The 20958-nt window shown below is 44.2% G+C and overlaps 1 protein-coding gene and 1 non-coding gene across 2 annotated transcripts in view; both read right to left on the bottom strand.

The window, feature by feature from the left end:
* Positions 1–8265, bottom strand: part of LOC145339205 (ATP-binding cassette sub-family C member 9-like) — a gene marked incomplete at its 3' end in the record, with an annotated part of 67584 nt that extends 59319 nt beyond the window's left edge. Inside the window, exon 1 of the mRNA XM_080183599.1 lies at positions 8121–8265. Coding sequence (XP_080039725.1) covers positions 8121–8265 — 145 coding nt within the window. The remainder of the gene's footprint in view (positions 1–8120) is intronic.
* A 9995-nt stretch (positions 8266–18260) lies between these two features.
* Positions 18261–18459, bottom strand: LOC145339207 (U2 spliceosomal RNA). Its single transcript, XR_013886007.1, has one exon. It is a non-coding gene; the product is annotated as a U2 spliceosomal RNA (small nuclear RNA).
* Between the last annotated feature and the right edge of the window lie 2499 nt (positions 18460–20958).

The raw sequence follows: 20958 nt of genomic DNA, 5'->3' as shown, positions 1-20958 counted from the left end.
CAACCCTTATGCTTCCACTGTGTACTGGTGGTAGGGGGTAATGAATGGTTAAGGTATAGTATATTGCAAGATCTGAACCACATCTCTTGGGAAGGTACAAATGTTAGTTCAATAAAGGTTGACTGCAGCTGAGCACGTGCAAGATTACTCAATGCCCCACAACAGAAAGATGGTGGTAAGGATGGGATTCTCAAATACTCATCCAATAGATTGGGAAACAGATAGATAGGATGTCACAGAGAAGGAGATGGAGTTGGACTCAGCTAGAGAACAAGGAAACAACATATGGAAGATGAGGGCAATAGGGTTGAAGATATAATTCTAGCGTCTGCCAAAGAAACAGAAGTTTAAGGTTCACAACTTAATTTCATTTTTGCAGCAGTGCCTGTCATCTCAGAATAAGGTATTCCTAAATCACATTCCTTATTGATTGTAATGCTATGCAGTGTTCCAGTCTGAGGTGCAATTAGCATCAGAGAGGATTATGAGGATCCATCTTTTTGCTTCCTCTTGGTGATAGGAGAAGGGAATAAAGTCTTCCTAATCGGAAGGAATTAGCTGAAGAATCATACAAGCCATACAGTGCAGAAAGAAGCCATTTGGCTCATTGGATCTGCACCAACTTTCCGACAGAGCATATCCCCAGACTGAGCCCTCCACTCCAATCCTATTGCTCCCCAACTTACTCCACTAATCCCCCACCTTCACATCTTTGGACAGTAAAGGGCAATTTAGCATGGCCAATCCACCTAACCAGCACATCTTTGGACTGTGGGAGAAAACCCAGGGAAACCTATACAGACACAGGGAGAAAGTGTGGACTCTACACAGACTGTCACCCAAGGCCAGGATTGAACCCAGGTCCCTGGCCCTGGGAGGCAGCAGTGTTAACCACTGTGCCAAAAAAGATATGGTTAAACTGTACTGGGTTATTTACAGTAGGAATTAAGAATATGTCTGACGTTGAGGAAATGCTAAGAGAACACAAAGACCAAGCTACATAATCAGTCATTGCTATATAAAATTATTGTATCTCAGCAAGCAGATGCCTATATTCTTCCAAGACTCCTGTGAAGAAAGATTTATTTTCAGTCTCTGGGTTACCTGTGAATTATTTTGCACACAGAAGAAATGCCAGTATTTGCCAGAGAAATTAGTGAGTGAAGAAATGGGTAAGCATGTGCTGTTCAGTAAAGTGCTGAATTATATCATAAGTGGATCTAAACACTGATAATGAGAAATTACAAGAACACTTCAGACAAAATTGATTTGAATGCAGATGAAGACTGTCTCCAGTGGGGTTTGAGTATCATTATTCCACCAAAGTTTAGACAGGGGTGATTAGGGAAACTTCATCAAGAACACACACAGATCAGCAATATGAAAGCAGCAGCAGAATGCTAGAATCCCTGCAGTGCAGGAGGCCATTCAGCCCATTGAATCTGCACCGACCTTCGAATAGAGCATCCAGTTAGGCCCTTTTATGTAAGCCCGCAAGTTTTCCCCACCAATCCACATAACCCACACATCTTTCAACTGTGGGAGGAAACCGGAGCACTCAGAGGAAACCCACAGAGACACGGGGAAAACTTGGAAACTCCACACAGGCAGTCACACAAGGCTGGAGTTGAACCTGATCCTTGTGCTGTGAGTTGGAGTACCAACTATGAGCGGCATGGTGGCATAGAGGTTAGCACTTTGGCCTCTGTCAGGGACCCATGTTCAATTTTGGCTTTGGGTCACTGTCTGTGCAGAGTCTGCACATTCTCCCCATGTCTATGTGGGTTTCCTCTGGGTGCTCCAGTTTCCTCAGTCTGAAAGATGCACTGGTTAGATGCATTGGCCATGCTAAATTCTCCCAGTGTCCTCGAACAGGCAACTAAGGGATTTTCACAGTAGCTTCATTGCAGTGTTAATGCAAGCCTACTTGTGACACTAATCAAGAAACTTTAACCACTGTGCTATCATGCTGCCATTGAATAGATTTTGTTTAAAAATGTTTTACTCCATTCTTAAAGTTACAAAGCCAATGCTTAGAGTGGACTAGATAAACCTAAATCCATTCCTTGCTTGCTCCAAAAACCAAATTCAAAATCCATTTGACTTCAATGACGACCTCGTGTTGGAGGAAGGACTGATGGTGGCAAGGACGCAGAATGTATCCTAGATGGGGTCTTCAATGTCCATCACCAAGAGTGGCTCAATGGCACTACCACAGAGCTGGCCAGGTCCAAAAGGACATACCTGCTACACTGGCACAGCAACAGATGGCAAAAGAACTGAATAAAGGGATAAACATATTTGACCTCATCCTCAGCAACCTGCCTCCACATGTGCATCTGTTCTTGACAATATTGGAGGAGTGATCACTGCGGAGTCCTTGTGGAGACTCAGTCTAATCTTCACCTCCATTGATTGGGAAATTTGCAGACGATACACAAATTGGCCGTGTAGTGGACAGTGTAGAGGATAGCTGTAAGCTCCAAAATGGGTTGGAGGAGTGGGCAGGGAAGTGGCAGATGGAGTTCAACTTTGATAAGTTGAAGGTAATGCACTCAGGGAGGTAAACAGTTGTGGGGAAGACAAACAGAAGTAGATAGGTAGATGAAATTAGGTCTTGCTGTGCAAGTGTACAGCTCCCTAAACGTAGCAGTACAGGTAGATAAGGTTGTAAAGGAAGGCATAATGGAATGCACTCCTTCACTGGCAGAGGCACAGCATACAAAAGTAGGGAAATAATGATGGAACTGTATAAGACACTGGTGAGGCCATAACTGGAGTATTGTGTGCAGTTTTGGTCACTGCATTATAGAAGGACATAATTGATCTGGGGAGAATGCAGAGAAGATTTACAGCATATTTCCAGGGCTGGAGAATTGGAGCCAACTTCCAGTTCTTTAATCAAAGACTGCAAGGGACATTTTCTTTTCATAAATAAATATCCATTAGCTCTCCTAATTAACACTAGGTGGCTAGCATGAATAATTATCCTGTTTTCCCAGCACCTGAGCAGTATGCTCTCTAAACCACTCTTCCCACTCAGAAAGGACAGCAGGACTAGAGGGCACAGCCTCAAGATAAGGGGGGGAAATTTAGATCAGAGTTGAGGAGGAACTTCTTCACTCAAAGGTGGTGAATCTCTGGAATTCTCTGCCCGTTGAAGTGGTGGAGGCTACCTGGCTAAATATATTTAAGACACAGATAGATAGGTTTTTGGTAGGCAAGGGAATTAAGGGTTATGGGGAGAAAGTGGACCTGAGCCACTTCAGATCAGCCATGATCTTATTGAATGGCAGGGCAGGCTTGAAGGGCTAGATGGCCTACTCCTGCTCCTATTTCTTATGTAAACATACTGACTGTATCCCCTTAAGTCTATATATCTACAGCGAAAGCACCTATCAACACAGTAAGGTCATTCCTAATCTTCGTGGCCCCAAAGAAAAAGTTAAAGCCACCCATATCAAGGGCTCTGTTTCCCCTCGTCACCCACAAGCTCCTCCTGAAACCTCCTCCCTGCTCACTGGCAGAACTTCCAATGCTGCTGGATAACTAGAAGCCTCCCTGCTGGCTAACAGCAGACATCCCAACTGCTTCAGACAGAAAGCTGACCAGTGACACATACCATTCTGGGACTGACATCTAATTCATTGAGTGTGTTTTACAGTCATTTCCACACCACCACCTCCATCTGCTCCCTCGCTTGCTAAAACCTACTGGAGGTTAGAGTAAATGCCTTCATTTCAATCACCCCTAGCAAATTGTTAAATCAGAGAATGTTCTGTTCATTCAAATATTGGTCTTGATTTTTACAACAAGCTGCTCTGACCGTCATCAATCTTGACAGAAGTGATGAACCTTATCTGTTCCCCAAATAAATTAGCCTGTGGTCTGTTTAATAGTCCTGATTGAAGACAATGATCCAGTACAGTCCTATCAATTATACACTGCTTTCTTGGTCTGCTGCCAGTTACATTGGGTTTACTGATGCTACTACAGAATCTTATATGTTTTCCTTTACCCAGGTGTTGTTTATAGCATGTGGAGGATTCCTCTGAAAGATGGAAGGTACTCAGACGTGAAGCCCAAACTAACCTTAATCCCATCTTTATGGTCATGGATGTCATCATTTTCATATTTTTACCTGAGGTTTCCAATCTTTGACAACATACTGAAAAGATTTCATTCACCTTCATCTACATTTACTATCCTATCTTGTTCTAAGGATGTTTCTTGATTTGTCTGTGTTTTAGCTTAAAAAGTCTCAAATTAAACACTACAGACAACTCCTGTAATATCTATAAATATATTACACCATCACTTCATTTCATCTTATTTTACAATTCCTATAGTGCCAAGGTTGGCCATTCAGTTTGCTCCGACAACAATCACACCCAGGCCCTATTCCCGTAACCTCATTTACTCTGCTAATCTCCATAACACCAAGGGGTAATTTAGCATGGCCAATACACCTAACCCACACATCTTTGGGCTGTGGGAGGAAACTGGCACACTTGGAAGAAACCCACACAGACACAGGGAGAATTTGCAAACCCAAGCCAGGAATCGAACCCAGGTCCCTGGCACTATGAGGCAACACTGCTAACCACTGTGCCACCATGCCACCCTACTTTAGGATACTTCAAGAGTATGTGATTAGCGATAAAGTGCTTTGGAGCATAAGGGAGTGAGAGGTGCTATAGAAATGTGACCCTTTCTTATTGTGTAGCCATGTCTAATTTGTTTGGATTAGAGACTTGATTTTCTATTGGAATCATGCCAAGCATTTGGCATAACTCCAGGAGCTAGGCAAGATGTCACTCCTGGCATTCCTGTGCCAGGCCTGCACTCTCCTAATTGAGTCCAGGATTCTCAGTCAGACCTGGCAAGAACTTAAGGTATATCAGCCCTATGTGGTTGGTCACATTCCAATTACTGGCATACATCAGACTCCTTCCCCAAGACTTGCACCTGATGAATGCTGGTGTAGACCCTGGCATCCAGGATTGCTAAGGCAACAGGGAGAGCCTATTAAAATTCAAACCAGTCTGCACCATTGATCCCAGAGCACATCCTTGTCTTGTTTCCTCTGACTTTCCTTGTCTGACCAGCCCCGTGATCGCCAGATGCAATGGATGCGAATGAACAAAGCCTAATCTGGCCATCTGCCATCTCTTTTCAGACATATTCCAAGAGCCCTTCTTAAAATATCCCTAAACTGATCCCATAAAATTCCTTGGGTTAGGAGTGATGAAGAACAGATGCCAACGATACCCTGGGGATTCAACCAGCATTATCTAAAAGCCAAAATACCTGCCTGACAGACACATATCTGACCATTGCTAATAACCTCTCAAAATAGAAGGTGGCATGATTTCATTTCATGTATGGCCAATTTTAAAAATCAGTAATAAGACTAAGTATTAAAATAGACATTGTGTACAGTAAAACACTACACTTCAAAAAGTCCAGTTGTTCCTAAATTCCAGAGAAATGTAATTATAATGGACCACACTCACTCAGCATATAAAATTCTATGTCCTAAAGTCAAGGTGATGAAAATTTTTGAATAGTTTGATGAAGTATTCTGTTAGCTTCTTCAGTGATTTGTACTTCACAAAATGCTTCCGTTTCTTAAATGAAATGTTAAAAGAAATGAAAAATACAGCTATTTCAGCCTCCAAGCACATATGATGGAGTTATCAGGCCACTTGATATACTTGTTTATTCTCATCACAGCCTTTGCCCTTTGGTCAAAATACTTTAAAATTCTGTAGGGAATAAAATCTCGTGGTCCCGTTTGGAAAGTTCTAATTCGTAACAAGAAAACCAATGTTAATAGTAAAAAAACAAAGTTAACTTGCTCACAATGGCATAATATATAATCACTTCCACAAACACTGTCACATTGACAAACCATCATTAAGATTTGCTGTGAGGGACTTGGAGAAAAAAGGAAAACTTTGCATTTATAAAGCACCTTTCACAAACTCACCACCAATGATGACCACTGACAATACAGATAAGGCAGCAGCCATTTTGCACTAAGCAAACTCCCACCCTCTTTTAAAGTCAAACCAAATAAACAAACTCAAAGTAAATTAGGACAAAGTGTAAAAGGGGCAGCTCCCCAAAAGGAAGGGGAACAGCCCAAACAGTAACAAAGTACAAAGGAAACTTAAGAAACATCAAATTAAAATGTGATTATTTGGGTCAATAACACACCCCATCCCCTATGGTGTCCAACAAGCACAAAAGGTGTCAACTGCACCCATGGACACCACACACCCCCTCTCCAGGGACACCTGGCCACAAGCTTAGCCACAGTGGAGGGGCAGATAGTCAGGGTGGACAGCCCCCTCGATCACCTGCTGCCTGGACCTGTAAATGACACATTTTGCCAGGCCCAGGAGCAAGTTCACAAGGAGGTCACCATCCCAACCTTCCCCTCTCCATACCAGGCGTCTGTAGATCAGGAGCATGGGGCTGAAGTGCAAATGAAACATCAATAAAAGGTTCATTCAGAAAAGCAAAAAGGGAGTGCAACCTAAGACAAAAAACAGAGACATGGTCCACAGACTCCACAAAGCCACAGAAGGGGATAAGCTTTGGAGCCCATGAACCAGTGAATCCTACAATTGTATAATGGCCAGGCAGGATTTTATCCCCTCCCTCCACCAAACTCAAAATGATTTCTCAGCAGGAACTCTTCAAAGTACAGTTAATGGAAATACAACAAAGCTTACTCCAACTTACAAATCAAGAAAGGGTTTAATAAAGAAACATCATTATTCCACAGTAGCAGCCTCACACTGGGCCACTCCAAACTTCCCACAATGCTACTTAGTTCCTTATTTATAGCGAATCAGTTGGTCAGCTGACTATTACATCGCTCTGTAATTGGTTCCATGTTTTAGTGGGTCAGCTGACCCTTACATCTTGTTCCCATTGGGTCACATTTTCCTGCAACCATGTGTAACAATTCCTGCACTGGCCACATAACCCTTTTCGTTTTATTCTTATGTTTGAGGTGGACAACATTGCAAATTCTGGCTGGTGCAGCACATGATGGTTTGAGTTATAAGGAGAGGCTGGAGCGTAGGAGGCTGAGGGGTGATCTTATAGAGGTCTATAAAATAATGAGGGGCACAGATCAGCTCGATAGTCAACATCTTTCCCCAAAGGTAGAGGAGTCTAAAACTAGAGGGCGCAGGTTTAAATTGAGAGATACAAAAGTGTACTTGTACACAGAGGGTGGCGAGTGTCAAGAACAAGCTGCCAGAGGTAGTAGTAGAGACGGGTACAATTTTGACTTTTATACAGTTACATGGGTAAGGTGGGTATAGAGGGATATGGGCTAAGCATGGGCAATTGTGACTAGCTTAGTGGTAAAAAGAAAGGGTGGCATGGACAAATTGGGCTGAAGGGCCTGTTTCCATGCTGTATCACTCCATGCTGTGAAGCCATCTTCTTACTGGCAGGAAAACTGAGTGGGATGCTAGGCTACTTGGGGGGGGGGGTACGGTATTAATAGTTGACTGCGTAGTTGGTCCTCGGTCATGTACTGACTTGGCAAGTGCATATGGGGTCCCCCCCTTCCCTGAAGGGCATTACTAGCTGGATAATGTCCCAGGAAGGAGCTCTGGAGGTCTCATACCTATTTCCAAATGGGTTGGGGCACAGTGGGGAGAGTTTCCCCGTCCCGTCCGCCACGGGGAATCGTACGCCCTCAGGCGGGATTTTCCCCTTTTTGGGGCCAGCGTGGCCAGGAAATCCTAGCCTGTCTCTGTAAGAGGGGGGGGGGGTAAACCGCCCCTTAGTGTCAGGGGAACCGGCAAGGGAAACGCATGGGGTTATGGGGATCGGTCCTGGGTGGGATTGCGCAGACTCGATGGGCCAAATATCCTCCTTCTACATTGTAGGGATCCTGTCCTAAGAGACCTCACAGAGAGAGAGAGAAAGCTTGCTGACAATGCAAAGTGGCTGAAGACTGCACCCAATCTGTCAAACCAACCACACCCCCACCTTCCCCAATGCCCTGCCCTGGGATTCCCTCCATGCTCCCAGTTGATATTCCCACTTCCCAGCAGCACCCAGCTCTGAACAACGTTTGGTCTACTCACCGATGAATAGTATGGGGAAGGTGATGAAGAGGAGGAAGACGTGAGGGACGAGGTTGAGAGCATCCACGAAGCAGCCGTTGTTTAAGACGCCCCCGTCGACATTGTAAGCTTCGGCTGTGTCATTGCCACAGAAAGCCGGGGCCATGTCTTTCCGGAGTGGGTGGGTGGGTGGGTGAGAAGGAGTGGGTGGGGGGGGTGGAGGTGGTGAAATCAAGCCGCGATCTTCAACCCATTCATTCCCCGCGAGTGCAGGAATGACCAGGCGGCTCTTTATATAGTCCTGGTCCCAGCGATGCGAGCCCAGTGTGTGGGGGGGGGGGGGGGGGGAGCTCAGCCGCCCCCTCCTGGACTGCAGACACTCACACTTGCTTCTGTCCAAAGCCAAACCCGACTGCAAACACCCTCCCGTCCTCTCCAGCGATTATTCCAGCCGGCTGTAAATCCAGTCCGTCACTCGCTCCCTATCGCCCCGCAATCAACTGCGGCCAACTCTCGCCTCTCTGATCCATTCATCCGGCTCCGGGATAACATTGAAATGGCTCACTCGGGCCGGTGGACAGTCAGGAAGGGTCGCTTTTGCCTCCCAGCGTCTGTCAAAGAGGATGCAGGAATGATGTGTTAACCTCAGGTTATCTCTGCCTTGCAGTTGTCTCTCTGTGGGGAGGGAGGGGGGTATTTTAAGTCTTTATAATTGAGCATTTTAAATAATTTGCCTGCTACTTTAAATCGATTACCCTCTCATAAAGGGGTCACGGCACAGGTGAATCATTCAGCCCATCGTGTCTGTGCTAGCCCTTTGAAGGAGTCATTCACCTCATGCCGCTCCCCCCATCTTCTCCCCACACTCAAACATATTACTCCTTTTCAGGTAGTAATTCAATTCCCTCTTGAGTATCTCGATTAACTCTGTCTCCACCACAGTCTCAGACAGTACATTATAAATCCTAACCACTCACTGTGTGAATCTGTCTCCACCACACTCTCAGACAGTACATTATAAATCCTAACCACTCACTGTGTGAATCTGTCTCCACCACACTCTCAGACAGTACACTCCAGATCCTAACCACTCGCTGTGTGAATCTGTCTCCACCACACTCTCAGACAGTACGTTCCAGATCCTAACCACTCGCTGTGTGAATCTGTCTCCACCACACTCTCAGACAGTACATTCCAGATCCTAACCACTCACTGTGTGAATCTGTCTCCACCACACTCTCAGACAGTACATTCCAGATCCTAACCACTCGCTGTGTGAATATGTTTCCTACAGACTCTTAGACAGTGCATTCCAGACCCTAATCACTTGCTGTGTGAGTCTGTCTCCACCACACTTTCAGACAGTACATTTCAGATTCTAACCACTCATAGTGTGAACCTATCTCCATCATGCTCTCAAACAGGACATTCCAGAACCTAACCATGCTCTGTGTGAATCTGTCTCCACCACACTCTCAGACAGTACATTCCAGATCCTAATCACACATTCTATGAATCTGTCTCCAGTATACTTTCAGACAGTACATTCCAGATCCTAACCACTCGCTGTGTGAATCTGTCTCTACCACACTCTCAGACAGTACATTCCAGATCCTAACCACTCGCTGTGTGAATCTGTCTCCACCACACTCTCAGAGAGTACATTCCAGATCCTAACCACTCGCTGTGTGAATCTGTCTCCACCACACTCTCAGACAGTACATTCCAGATCCTAATCACACATTCTATGAATCTGTCTCCAGTATACTTTCAGACAGTACATTCCAGATCCTAACCTCTCACTGTGTGAGTCTGTCTTCACCACACTCTCAGACAGCACATTCCAGACCCTAACCACTCGCTGTGTGAGTCTGTCTCCACGACACTCTCAGACAGTACGTTCCAGATCCTAACCACTCGCTGTGTGAATCTGTCTCCACCACACTCTCAGACAGTACATTCCAGATCCTAACCACTCGCTGTGTGAATCTGTCTCCACCACACTCTCAGACAGTATATTCCCGATCCTAACCACTCGCTGTGTGAATCTGTTTCCTACAGACTCTTAGACAGTGCATTCCAAACCCTAATCACTTGCTGTGTGAGTCTGTCTCCACCACACTCTCAGGCAGTACATTTCAGATTCTAACCACTCATAGTGTGAACCTATCTCCATCATGCTCTCAAACAGGACATTCCAGAACCTAACCATGCTCTGTGTGAATCTGTCTCCACCACACTCTTGGACAGTATGTCCCAGATGCATTAGAGTTGGTTATGGGGGTCACATGTTTTCCAAATTAGACATGGGCCATCCTTGCCTCCAACTGGATCTTGCGGTGACATCCAAGAAGTATACCATCATAAGTACTCACAAAGGATTGGATGAGTACTCTCGCTTGACTTTTGGGGTGTTTTCTGTTTGTGCCATTTTTTCAAAGGGAGATAGAGAACATCCTTCAGGTGATGCCCAGAGTGGCAGTCCAGGTGGAGAACATTTTAGTCTCAGGAGCTACTCTGAAGAAACATTGGGAGTGTTTGGAGGAAGCTTTTATCTGATGTTGGTGTCTGATTAAAAAGGGAAAAATGAATTTCGCAGGTAAACGAGGTGACATAACTTAGATACAGAGAAGACAAGGGTGGGATACACCCTGTCAAAGAGAAAGTAAAGACCATAAAATGGGCTCCAACTACAAGGAACACAATGCAGTTGAAATCTTTCCTAGGGGTCATAAATTACTATGGAAAATTCATACCAAATTTGGCCGCCCTGCTGAGACATTTCTACACATTGTTTAAAAAAATCAGAAATATTTGTGGCAAATACTACAAGAGAAAGTTTGTGCAAACCACAAACCACAAATACTGTCAACAAATGTACTAGCCCATTATGACGCTCAGAGACCATTCTTTGTAATGTATGGTAAAATATTTCACCAGTGCGTCTACGATCGGCAATTCACCATAGTAACCGACCACAAACCTCTGTTGGGCCTCGTCAAGACAGACAAGTTGATTCGTCCCATCTCCTCAGCCCAGACCAACACTGGGCACTGCCTTTAGATGTATATGAATATACCTCAGAACATTATCCAGGGAGACAGCGCGGGTGCCTTGAGCTGGCTACTGGGCCCACTAACCTATCTTCTCCAAAGATGGATGAAGTCATCATGATTCTCAACTTCATGGACATTCCGCCAGTATCCACCAATCAAATCCAGGCATGGAGCCAAAAGGACCTTACATTGGTGAAACAATATTCATAGAATCCCTTCAGTGCAGAAGAAGGCCATTCATCCCATCGAGTCTGACCGACCACAATCCCACCCAGGCCCTATTCCCATAGCCTCACATATTTTACCCTGCTAATCCCCCTGACACTAAGGTACAATTTAGCGTGGCCAATCAACCTAACCCGCACATCTTTGGATTGTGGGAGAAAACTGGAGCACCCGGAGGAAACCCATGTAGACACGGGGAGAATGTGCAAACTCCACATAGAAAGTGACCCAGGCCAGAATTGAACCTGGGTCCCTGGCGCTGTGAGGCAGCAGTGCTAACCACTGTGCCACCCATCATTATCATCCTAAAAGGTAGACCACAAGGACACCGGATGGGGAATTTGAAACTTTATCTCTCTAACTATCAGGAGTTGAGTATAGAAGATGGCATCAGCTTATGGGGACCCTGGGTGGCTGTTCCATATCCAGGGCAGTGACCAATATTTCAAGTATTGCACAATGGCCATCCAGGAATTTCTAAAATGAAAATGCTCACAAGGCGGTAAGTCTGGCGGCCTGGCACAGACAACGGTATCAAAAACCTCGTCAAGTGGTGCAAAACTTGCCAAGAAAACAGAAGTGTACTCGAATACACAAAATATCCACTGAATTGACACTCAAAGCCCATGCATGTTACCGGTGTGCAAAGCCAGGGTATTCTGCTGCCGAATGCTGCAGTATAGAGGTGCAATGTCGAAGGGAAAAAGAGACACATGGACCAGGAAGAAAAAGCAAGCTAAGAATAAAAGTAATAAGCAAGAACGAACCAAGGCAATTTTTAAACAAAACAAAAGAAGAAATGTCCATGTTGAACAGAGCAAAGAGACACACAGTCAGAGGATAAGTTATGAGTACATGAGCTAGCCATCGTTGATACTGTGTGGAGATACTGAGTTTAAGTCCAACCGATTTATTTGATAGTAAATGCTTAATCCTGGTGTTGTCACTGTGTTTACCCCAGTCCAACGCCGGCATCTCCACATCATGGAGATACTGAGACACTGCACTGTTGGAAGGACAGCCAGTAATAATGGAAATTGACCCTGGGACAGCAGTCTCCCTGGTGCCAGAGATTATCTACAGTGAGAAACTCCAACACATCCTCTTAAGGCCATCAAGGAAGACGTACATTGGCGAAATGGTTCCTCCGAAGGGCACATTGAAGTGGCTATGCAACTTAATGGGCAAACAACAGATCTGTCACTACACAGAGCGAAGGGAAACTGTCCAGCATTGATGAATTGTACATGGCTGGAGAAGATTCACCTGAACTGGATTGAAATCAACGTGATAACTAATGGAGAATGAAGTCTCACATAAATTTCAAAGAAGTTGCATTCACAATGGAGTATTTGGGAGCCTGAGGGACAGTACAGTCACACTGAAACTAAAAGTCAGAAGCCAAGCAAAATGCTTCAAGGTAAGGTCTGTACTGTGTGCTATTAGGCCAAAGATGGAGGCTGACCTGGAGTAACTGGTGAAGGCTGGAGTTCTAGAACCTGTCAGCATCAGTGAATGAACCACACCTATTGTTCCAGTCATCAAGAAAGATGGATCTGTAAGGATTTGCAGGGACCTCAAGCTCGCCATAAATCCAGTGTTATGTACTGAACAGTACCCATGACCTTATATTGAAGACCTGTTTACGGGATTGGCAGAAGGCCAACATTTCAGCAAAATTGTCCTGAGCCAGGCCTACTTGCAGACAAATGTGGACAAGAAGTCACAGGGGCTCCTGACAATCGTGGCACACAAGGGCTTGTTCTCTTATTGAAGACTCCCTTTTGGTATCCTGCATTGTTTCAAAGAGATAATGGATCAGATCCGGAGTGGACTGAATGGAGTCCAGTGCTATCAGAATAACATCCTCGTCACCAGAAAAGACGAAGAGGGACACCTTCAAAATGTGGGTGCCACTCTCCAGAGATTGGAAGTCTATGGCTTAGAGTCTGTAAGGACAAGTGTGAATTCATCCCATGTGCCGTTGAGTATTTGGGACTGGCCTTCACCAATCTCTTTCTAAGGTTAAGGCCATTACAGAGGCATCTACACTCAGAATATTAACCAGCTACACTCCTTCCTGGTTTTGTTGAACTATTATGGAAGATTTGTCCCAGACTTGGCAATAATTCTAAAACCATTACATGACCTTTTGTGTAACAACAAGGCGTAGAAGTAGTCAGATCAAAACAATACCACTTTCACGTAAGCTAAAGAAGCGTTGGTTAAGTCAGAAACTCTCACGCACTTTGATTCTATTTTACCCATACATTTAGCTTGTGATGCATCTCCTTATGGTGTAGGAGCAGTAGTCACCCACAGCATGCCATTGGCGAAGAAACACCCATTGGATCATTTCTGGAGTCAAGAAATTTCATCAGGTCCTGTGTGGGAGCGAGGTGACATTGTATATGGAATGTCATCCACTCACTACTATTTTAGGACCACGCACAGGAATTCTGTCATGTGCGGCAAGTTGAATGCAAAAATAGATATTGCTTTTGACAGCACATACTTACACCATTAAATATTGACAGTCATGTCTACATTCTAACATAGATGGACTTTCAAGGCTGCCATTACCAGGCAGTTTGTCAGACAGTGTGGAGGGGAACATTTTGACCAAGTAAATAAGACACCTGTCACTTCTAGACAAGCAAGAAAACACACTTGGAGCAATCCTGTGCACTCAGAACTAATGGAGATGGCTATAGGAGGAATAACTTTGCAACTAACACTTAACCTGAAACTGTGCTATTCCAAGAGATTGGAGTTATCAATAGAGTCAGGATGTCTTCCATGTGGGGCTCAGAATGATTATTCCAGGCATTGAGGAAGTGGGTGTCGGAGAAGCGATACAAAGACCATTGAGGATTGTACCCATGAAGGAATTGGAAAGAAGTTATTCCTGGTAGCCTGGACTGGATTTGGAAATTGAAGAGAAATTGACGACATGTTCATCTTGCGCAAAGGTAAAAAACCTGCCACCTTTATCACTGCTGCATCCATGGGAATGGCCTGAAGAAGCTGGGCAGTGTGTGCATGTGGATTTTGCAGGACCTTTTGAAGGACATATGGGCCTGTCGCTTTTAGCCTGAATCTTGGCTTAAGCCCATTATGCCCCGCACACGCGTGTTGGGATAACACGGAAGTCCCGACACACGCGCACAGAAAGAGGGTCAATTTTGAACCTCCAATTGAGGCCTGGGACACTGCCAGTGTGGAAACACTGAGCTGCAATTGGGCCCTAACTTCCATCACTTGCGCTGATGATAGGTGATATTTATTTGCACTCTTATTTTTTGGTCTAAGTGCAGCGGATCGAGGCAGCAGACGTTCTTTGGGAAGATTAATTTTTTTGTAAATGTTTTAAAAGGATGTTTAACAAATGCGTAATGCACAGAAAGTGAAGGAAGGATGTTTAAAAAAATGTTTTTACAACTCTCAAAAAATACTTTCATATGTAACAAGGTGGATGTTAGTGTCTGGAATAAACTTCAGCTAAATCCATTTTGCTATATATTTTAAACAGTGTTTATCACAATTTTAAGAGTTTCCCTGATGCAATTTGGCTGGTTCAAATGCTTTAGGAAAGTGTATTCTTTAAGACAACATATGCAAGTCTCTTGTAAGTTGATCTGCACTATCTATCTCCCTCTCCCCTTCCTCCCTCCCTCGATCCCTCTCCTCTTCCCCCTTCTCTCCGCCCCTTTCCCATCCCACCCTCTCCCTTTCCCCCCTACTCCCTCCCTCTCTCCTCTTTATTTCTCCTACAACCTCCCTTGCTCCTCCTTGCCCCTCCTTATATCCCTCCCTTACCTCCTTGTTCAGGGACAACCAAACTGTTGTGTTAATGTGTGAAAATATTTTATTGATTGTTGTTAGAGAAAAATATATATTTTGTAAGAAATTTGAAAAGATGGGGCAATCGAACAGAATGCCAGGGTACAGTTGTTAAAATAAAATGTTGAGTTCAATGTTAACATGGTATCAAAGTTTTGTATTTTTAACTTTATTTGTCAATAAATATTTTCTATCAAACTACAAAATTCTACCAAAGGTTTATTGAAACAAATCAAAGCATTTGAACATGTTTAAATATTGTTCTTTGTTCTTTGAAATTATACAAATGCTTGATTGAACAATGCAGAACAATTAAATATGAGAATTATAAATGAAGTAAGCAAGGCAGATGAACACTAATGATAAACTTTCCATGGTCCAAAATGTGAACACTCTTTTGTTTAATCTCATGCAGATATCCAAATCACGGCCCATGATGTTCTGACCTCTCATCTTGCCAATTACAGTTTCAGTTTCCATATTCTAAATTAAAACATATCAACACTTACAAGCATGCCAAATGCAAAGTCATAAAATAATACAATGCAGATTTAAGTAACTGTTTCACAGGCAGCGCAGTGGCACTGCTGCCTCATAGCTCCAGGGAGCCAGATTCAATTCTGGCCTCAGGTGACTGTCTGTGTGGTGTTTGCACACATCCTCCCCGTGTCTGCACAGGTGTCCACCGGGTGCTCCAGTTTCCTCCCACATCCAAAATTGTGTGGTTAGGTTGATTGGATATGCCCAATTGCCCCTTAGTGTTAGGGGGATTAGCAGGGTAAATGCAGGGGGTTACGGGGATAGGGCCTGGATGGGATTCTTTCTGGTGCAGATGGGCCAAATTGCCTCCTTCTGCATTGTAGGGATTCTATGATTCTATGCAATCAAACACTTTTAAGCATGCCCCACATTAAGTTATATAACAATATAATGCAGATTTAAATAGTAGTTTCACAAATTAGAACAAATAACAAAACTTACTTCATAGAATCCTTACAGTGCAGCAAAGGGCCTTTTTGTCCATCAAGGTTGCACTGATAACATTTCCACCCAGCCCTATACATTTATACATTAGATAATACTGATCTTAAATGAGCGAATAAGAATAGGATTAATTACTTAAAATAAATAGTAAAAACAATTTAAAAGCTTCAACATACCTTTTGTAACAGCAGGGAAATCCTTCTCTGTTTTCAATGTAAAACTGTTATTTCCAAATTGGAACTCGATAGACTTTGCCAGTCTGGCTGGGGATGTGATTTGCGTCCTCCTGTGTTGCGCTGGGATCTCTGCAGATGGTTCTGCTGAGGACCGAAGGCTGCTGCTTCCATTGGGAGTTCCAGTACAACTTTTCAGGACAAGTAAGTGCCCAAAAATGGCTTTTATTTCTAGCGGACCACAGCTTTCTGCCAGCTATCAGAAGTTATGGGACATATTCCGAGTAATGGTTGATACCAGATGTTGCTGTGATCGGAGAAGGCTATTGAGAAGGTAGGAGAGGTACTACAAAAGTTCATGATTCCAAATAAACCTGTTGGACTTTAACCTGGTGTTGTGAGACTTCTTACTGTGCCTACCCCAATCCAATGTCGGCATCTCCACAGCGTTATACAAGTTCAACATGACCTCCTTATTTTGTACTCACTGACCCTATTAATAAAGTCTAAGGTACTATATGCATCGTCAACTGCCCTCAAAACCAACCCTGCTTTCTGCAAATGACTTATGTACATGTACAATGAGGTTCCTGCAGCTCCTTTTGATCTCTTTTTATTTTTATATGGTCTCTCCACATTTTTCTTGCCAAAATGATTCACATCTTATTTCCCTATATTGAACTTCATCTGCCACTTGTCTGCCCAATTCACCAACCTGTCTATGTCCTTTTGAAGTTCAAGGCTATCCTCATTACATTTGACAACTGTTCCAATTTTCAAATCATCACAGATTTTGAAATGATGCCTTGAATAGTATGGTGTATTCATTAATATATATCAGGAAGAAAATCCCCATTTTCTTGGTGTGGAAGACTTGTTTCATGTTCTATTCTGAACCCTTCCTACACCTCTCCAATCATCTCCCAATTCCAAGTTCCACTGGTGTCTCAAGCAATTCAAAAAGTAGCGTAATTACTTAAATTATTTTTATATGTTTATTGTTAGTGGAACTATAAAATTAACCAGGCAGGAGAAGCTGCTTTCATTTTGTTTTTAAACTAAAATTGAATTTTACATTTTGAGAATTCATCATTAGTAATGTGCCTTTATTTAGATGTATCGCCATTCAATAGGATGCATTTGATTGCAAAAGAGTCATCTTAACTTTGCCAGTCATAGAATCATGGAATCCCTACAGTGCAGAAGGGGACCATTCAGCCCATCGAGTCTGCACTGACCACAACTCTGCCCAGGCCTTATCCCCATGTATTTATTCTGCTAGTGCCTCTGACACTAAGGGGCAATTTAGCATGGCCAGTCGGCCTAACCCACATAACCTTGGACTGTGGGAGAAACCCACGTAGACGTGGGGAGAACTCATGTGCAAACCCAAATCCCTGGAGGCAATAGTGCTAATCTCTGTGAACAGTCATTACACACAAAGCACTTTTATCAGATTTAAAACAGCCAAGCTTAAATCATAAGAAATAAAACAGACCTACTCATTTGCCGTGAACACTTTTCATCTTCTAGAACTTAAATAAGTCTTTTTTTTCCCATTCTTTTAAGTTACAAAGCTAATGCTCAGGATGGACCGTGCGAACCCAAGACCATTCCTTGCATGCTCCAAAAACCAAATTCAAAATCCAGTTGAATCCAATTCATGGCCACCACAAGAGAGACAAACAAGATCCAAGCTGCAAGAAAGAGCGTTGCACCCCAACTTGAACTTGATCTAATGCTTGATCTTAGCCAAATTTCTTTTTATATACTTTATTCCAATTCAATCCAACCAAATCAAATCCAATTCAGAGTCCCAACGAGTTGGGACATTCCCGATCCAAGCTGACAAGACAAGGCTCGCACCCCCTGTCTTGGGCTTGATCTACATGATCCAAGCTGATTGGAGTAGGTATAGCTCCTCCTCCAAGGCTTGATCTCATTTGCATCTTAGCCAAAAGGCCAAGAAGCCACTTTAAAAAATTGCTTCAAATGAAGCTGAAATGTAACCTAATGACTTCAGCCGAGTGCAGCATGTCCATACTACACTTGATCTTAGCCAAAAGGCCCAGAAGCAAGACTGTTACTCATACAAGATCGTCACTAATAAATCCAGAAGAGGATTCAAAGAACAAAGAACAACACAGCACGGGAAACAGGCCCTTCGGCCCAACGAGCCCGCGCCACCATTTTAACATTGTGAGTCCCCCCTTCCATCCGCGACCCTTGTCTACACTTCTGGCACTCCACAGTGGAAACCAGTAGGAAGCTCTTTATCCTGAGAGCGGGTAGAGTGTGGGACTCACTATCACAGGAAGGATTGAAGTGAAAGTTTAAAGGAAAGCACATGAAGGAGAAAGGAATCGATGGCTGGAGTTCTCTGGCTGTTCACACTGACGGGATTCTCCGGTCCCTGGCAGTGCATCCCCGCCCACAGGTTTCCCGGCAGTGTGGGGTGAAGATAGTGGGAAAATCCATTGACCGCAACAGGATCAGAAAATCCCGCCGGTAGCAAACACAGCACACCGTCTTCCACTGCCGGGAAAGACACGTCGGGGGGACGGGGGGGGTGGGGTGGTGAAACCAGAGAATATTGCTCAATATGTTGATTGGGTGAGATGCAGAGGGGTGGGAGGGGCTCCTGAGGAGCGTAAATGCCAGCATTGGTCTGAATTCTCTGTTAATATTTTGTAATAGAATCATAGAATCCCTACACTGCAGAAAGAGGCCATTCAGCCCATCAAATCAACACAATCCCACCCGGGCCCTATCCCCATAACCCCATGCATTTTCCCAAGCTAGTCCCCTGACATGAAGAGTGAATGTAGCATGGCCAGTTTACCTAACCTGCCCATCTTTGGACTGTGGGAGGGAACCGGAGCACCCGGAGGAAACCCACGCAGACACTGGGAGAGAACATGCAAACTCTGCACAGACAGAGACCCAAGGCCGGGAATCGAACCTGGATCCCTGGAGCTGTGAGGCAGCAGTGCTAACCACTGTGCCACTGTGCCGCTGGGGGGAGCCATGAATTGAATTTAATTGAAATTTGTAATGATTTGTAACAGCATGAAATAAAGGACATGTTTCTTTCAATGATTCCCAGTTTTATTTACCTTACTGAGGTAGCATTGCCTATAAGTTAGATGAAATATATGAGCTGAACAACAATGTTACATCAGCTTTGTTAATCGGGGCCAGTTGCTAGTTATAAAAGTGATTTGCCTTACGACTATAGTCTGAATTTCCCTAAATATGAACACTTCTTTTCTCAGAGATCAGAAGGGTTTCAAATAGGTTTTGAGGTGGCACTTAAAACATTAACTGCGTAGTAACTGTGTAGGACTAGAGGGCACAGCCTCAGGATAAAGGGGGGGGAGGTTTAGAACGGAGTTGAGGAGGAACTTCTTCACTCAAAGGGTGGTGAATCTCTGGAATTCTCTGCCCGTTGAAGTGGTGGAGGCTACCTCGCTCAATATTTTTAAGACGCGGGTAGATAGGTTTTTGATAGGCGAGGGGATTAAGGGTTATGGGGAGAGGGCGGGAATGTGGAACTGAGCCACGACAGATCAGCCATGATCTTATTGAATGGCGGGGCAGGCTCGAGGGGCTAGATGGCCTACTCCTGCTCCTATTTCTTATGTTCTTATGTTCTTAACACTCTGGATCAATCATCAGGTGTTGTCCAATCATGGAATCACATTGAATATTAGACATTATGTTCTTATTTCTGTAAGCTCTTGCTAGTTAAATACATTAAATGGATTATAGAATTGGATAACACAACACTGGCATCTATCCTGCAATGTGGACAATTGCCCAGGTACACAAGATACTGGACAAATCCAACCTGGCCAATTGCAGCCCAATCAGTCTACTCTCGATCATCAGTAAAGTGATGGAAGGGGTCATCAGCAGTGTTATCAAGCAGCACCTACTCAGCTATAACCTGCTCACTGATGCTCAGTTTGGGTTCTGTCAGAGTCACTGGGCTTCCATCCTCATTACAGCCCTGGTTCAAACGTGGATAAAAAAGCTGAATGCCAGAGGTGAGGTGAGAGCGACTGCCCTTGACATCAAGGCAGCATTTGACTGAGTATGGCATCAAGGAGCCCCCAGCAAAACTGGAGTCAATGGGAATCAGGGCTGTGGCCAAAAGGGGCCACCAAAGATAGTGATTGCAAAGCATGATGGGATATGATGGCCAACTGTGCGTAAAAGTCTGAGACAAGTGGGCCGCAATCTTAAACATCAGGAATACACAGGAAATAGGCTATCCAGAAGACAATGAACACTCGCTTGTCAAACATACTTATTTTCCAGACAAAAGGGTGCCTTAACACTTGATTTGGGAGGGGGGTATGTGACCTACGTGCCTCCAGCACCCACAGGCATGGCTACGTGGTACACAACCCAAAATCTGTATGCCAGCACCCGATTGGACTCCATCGATTAGAGTGATCGAACGGTGAGCGATTAATTGGTAATGATCGAGGACCCACCCTAAAGGGGGCAAAATACTCCTGGGAGAGAGGTGCCATGCAATATACTACCAGCAGCAGCGACCTGAGAGAGCAA

Source organism: Carcharhinus amblyrhynchos, unplaced genomic scaffold (assembly GCF_965287045.1).
Source record: "Carcharhinus amblyrhynchos unplaced genomic scaffold, sCarAmb.v2.hapA chromosome_344, whole genome shotgun sequence".
Classification (NCBI taxonomy): domain Eukaryota; kingdom Metazoa; phylum Chordata; class Chondrichthyes; order Carcharhiniformes; family Carcharhinidae; genus Carcharhinus; species Carcharhinus amblyrhynchos.
Note: the sequence above shows the minus strand (reverse complement) of the source record. Positions and strands in the feature narration are given on the sequence as shown.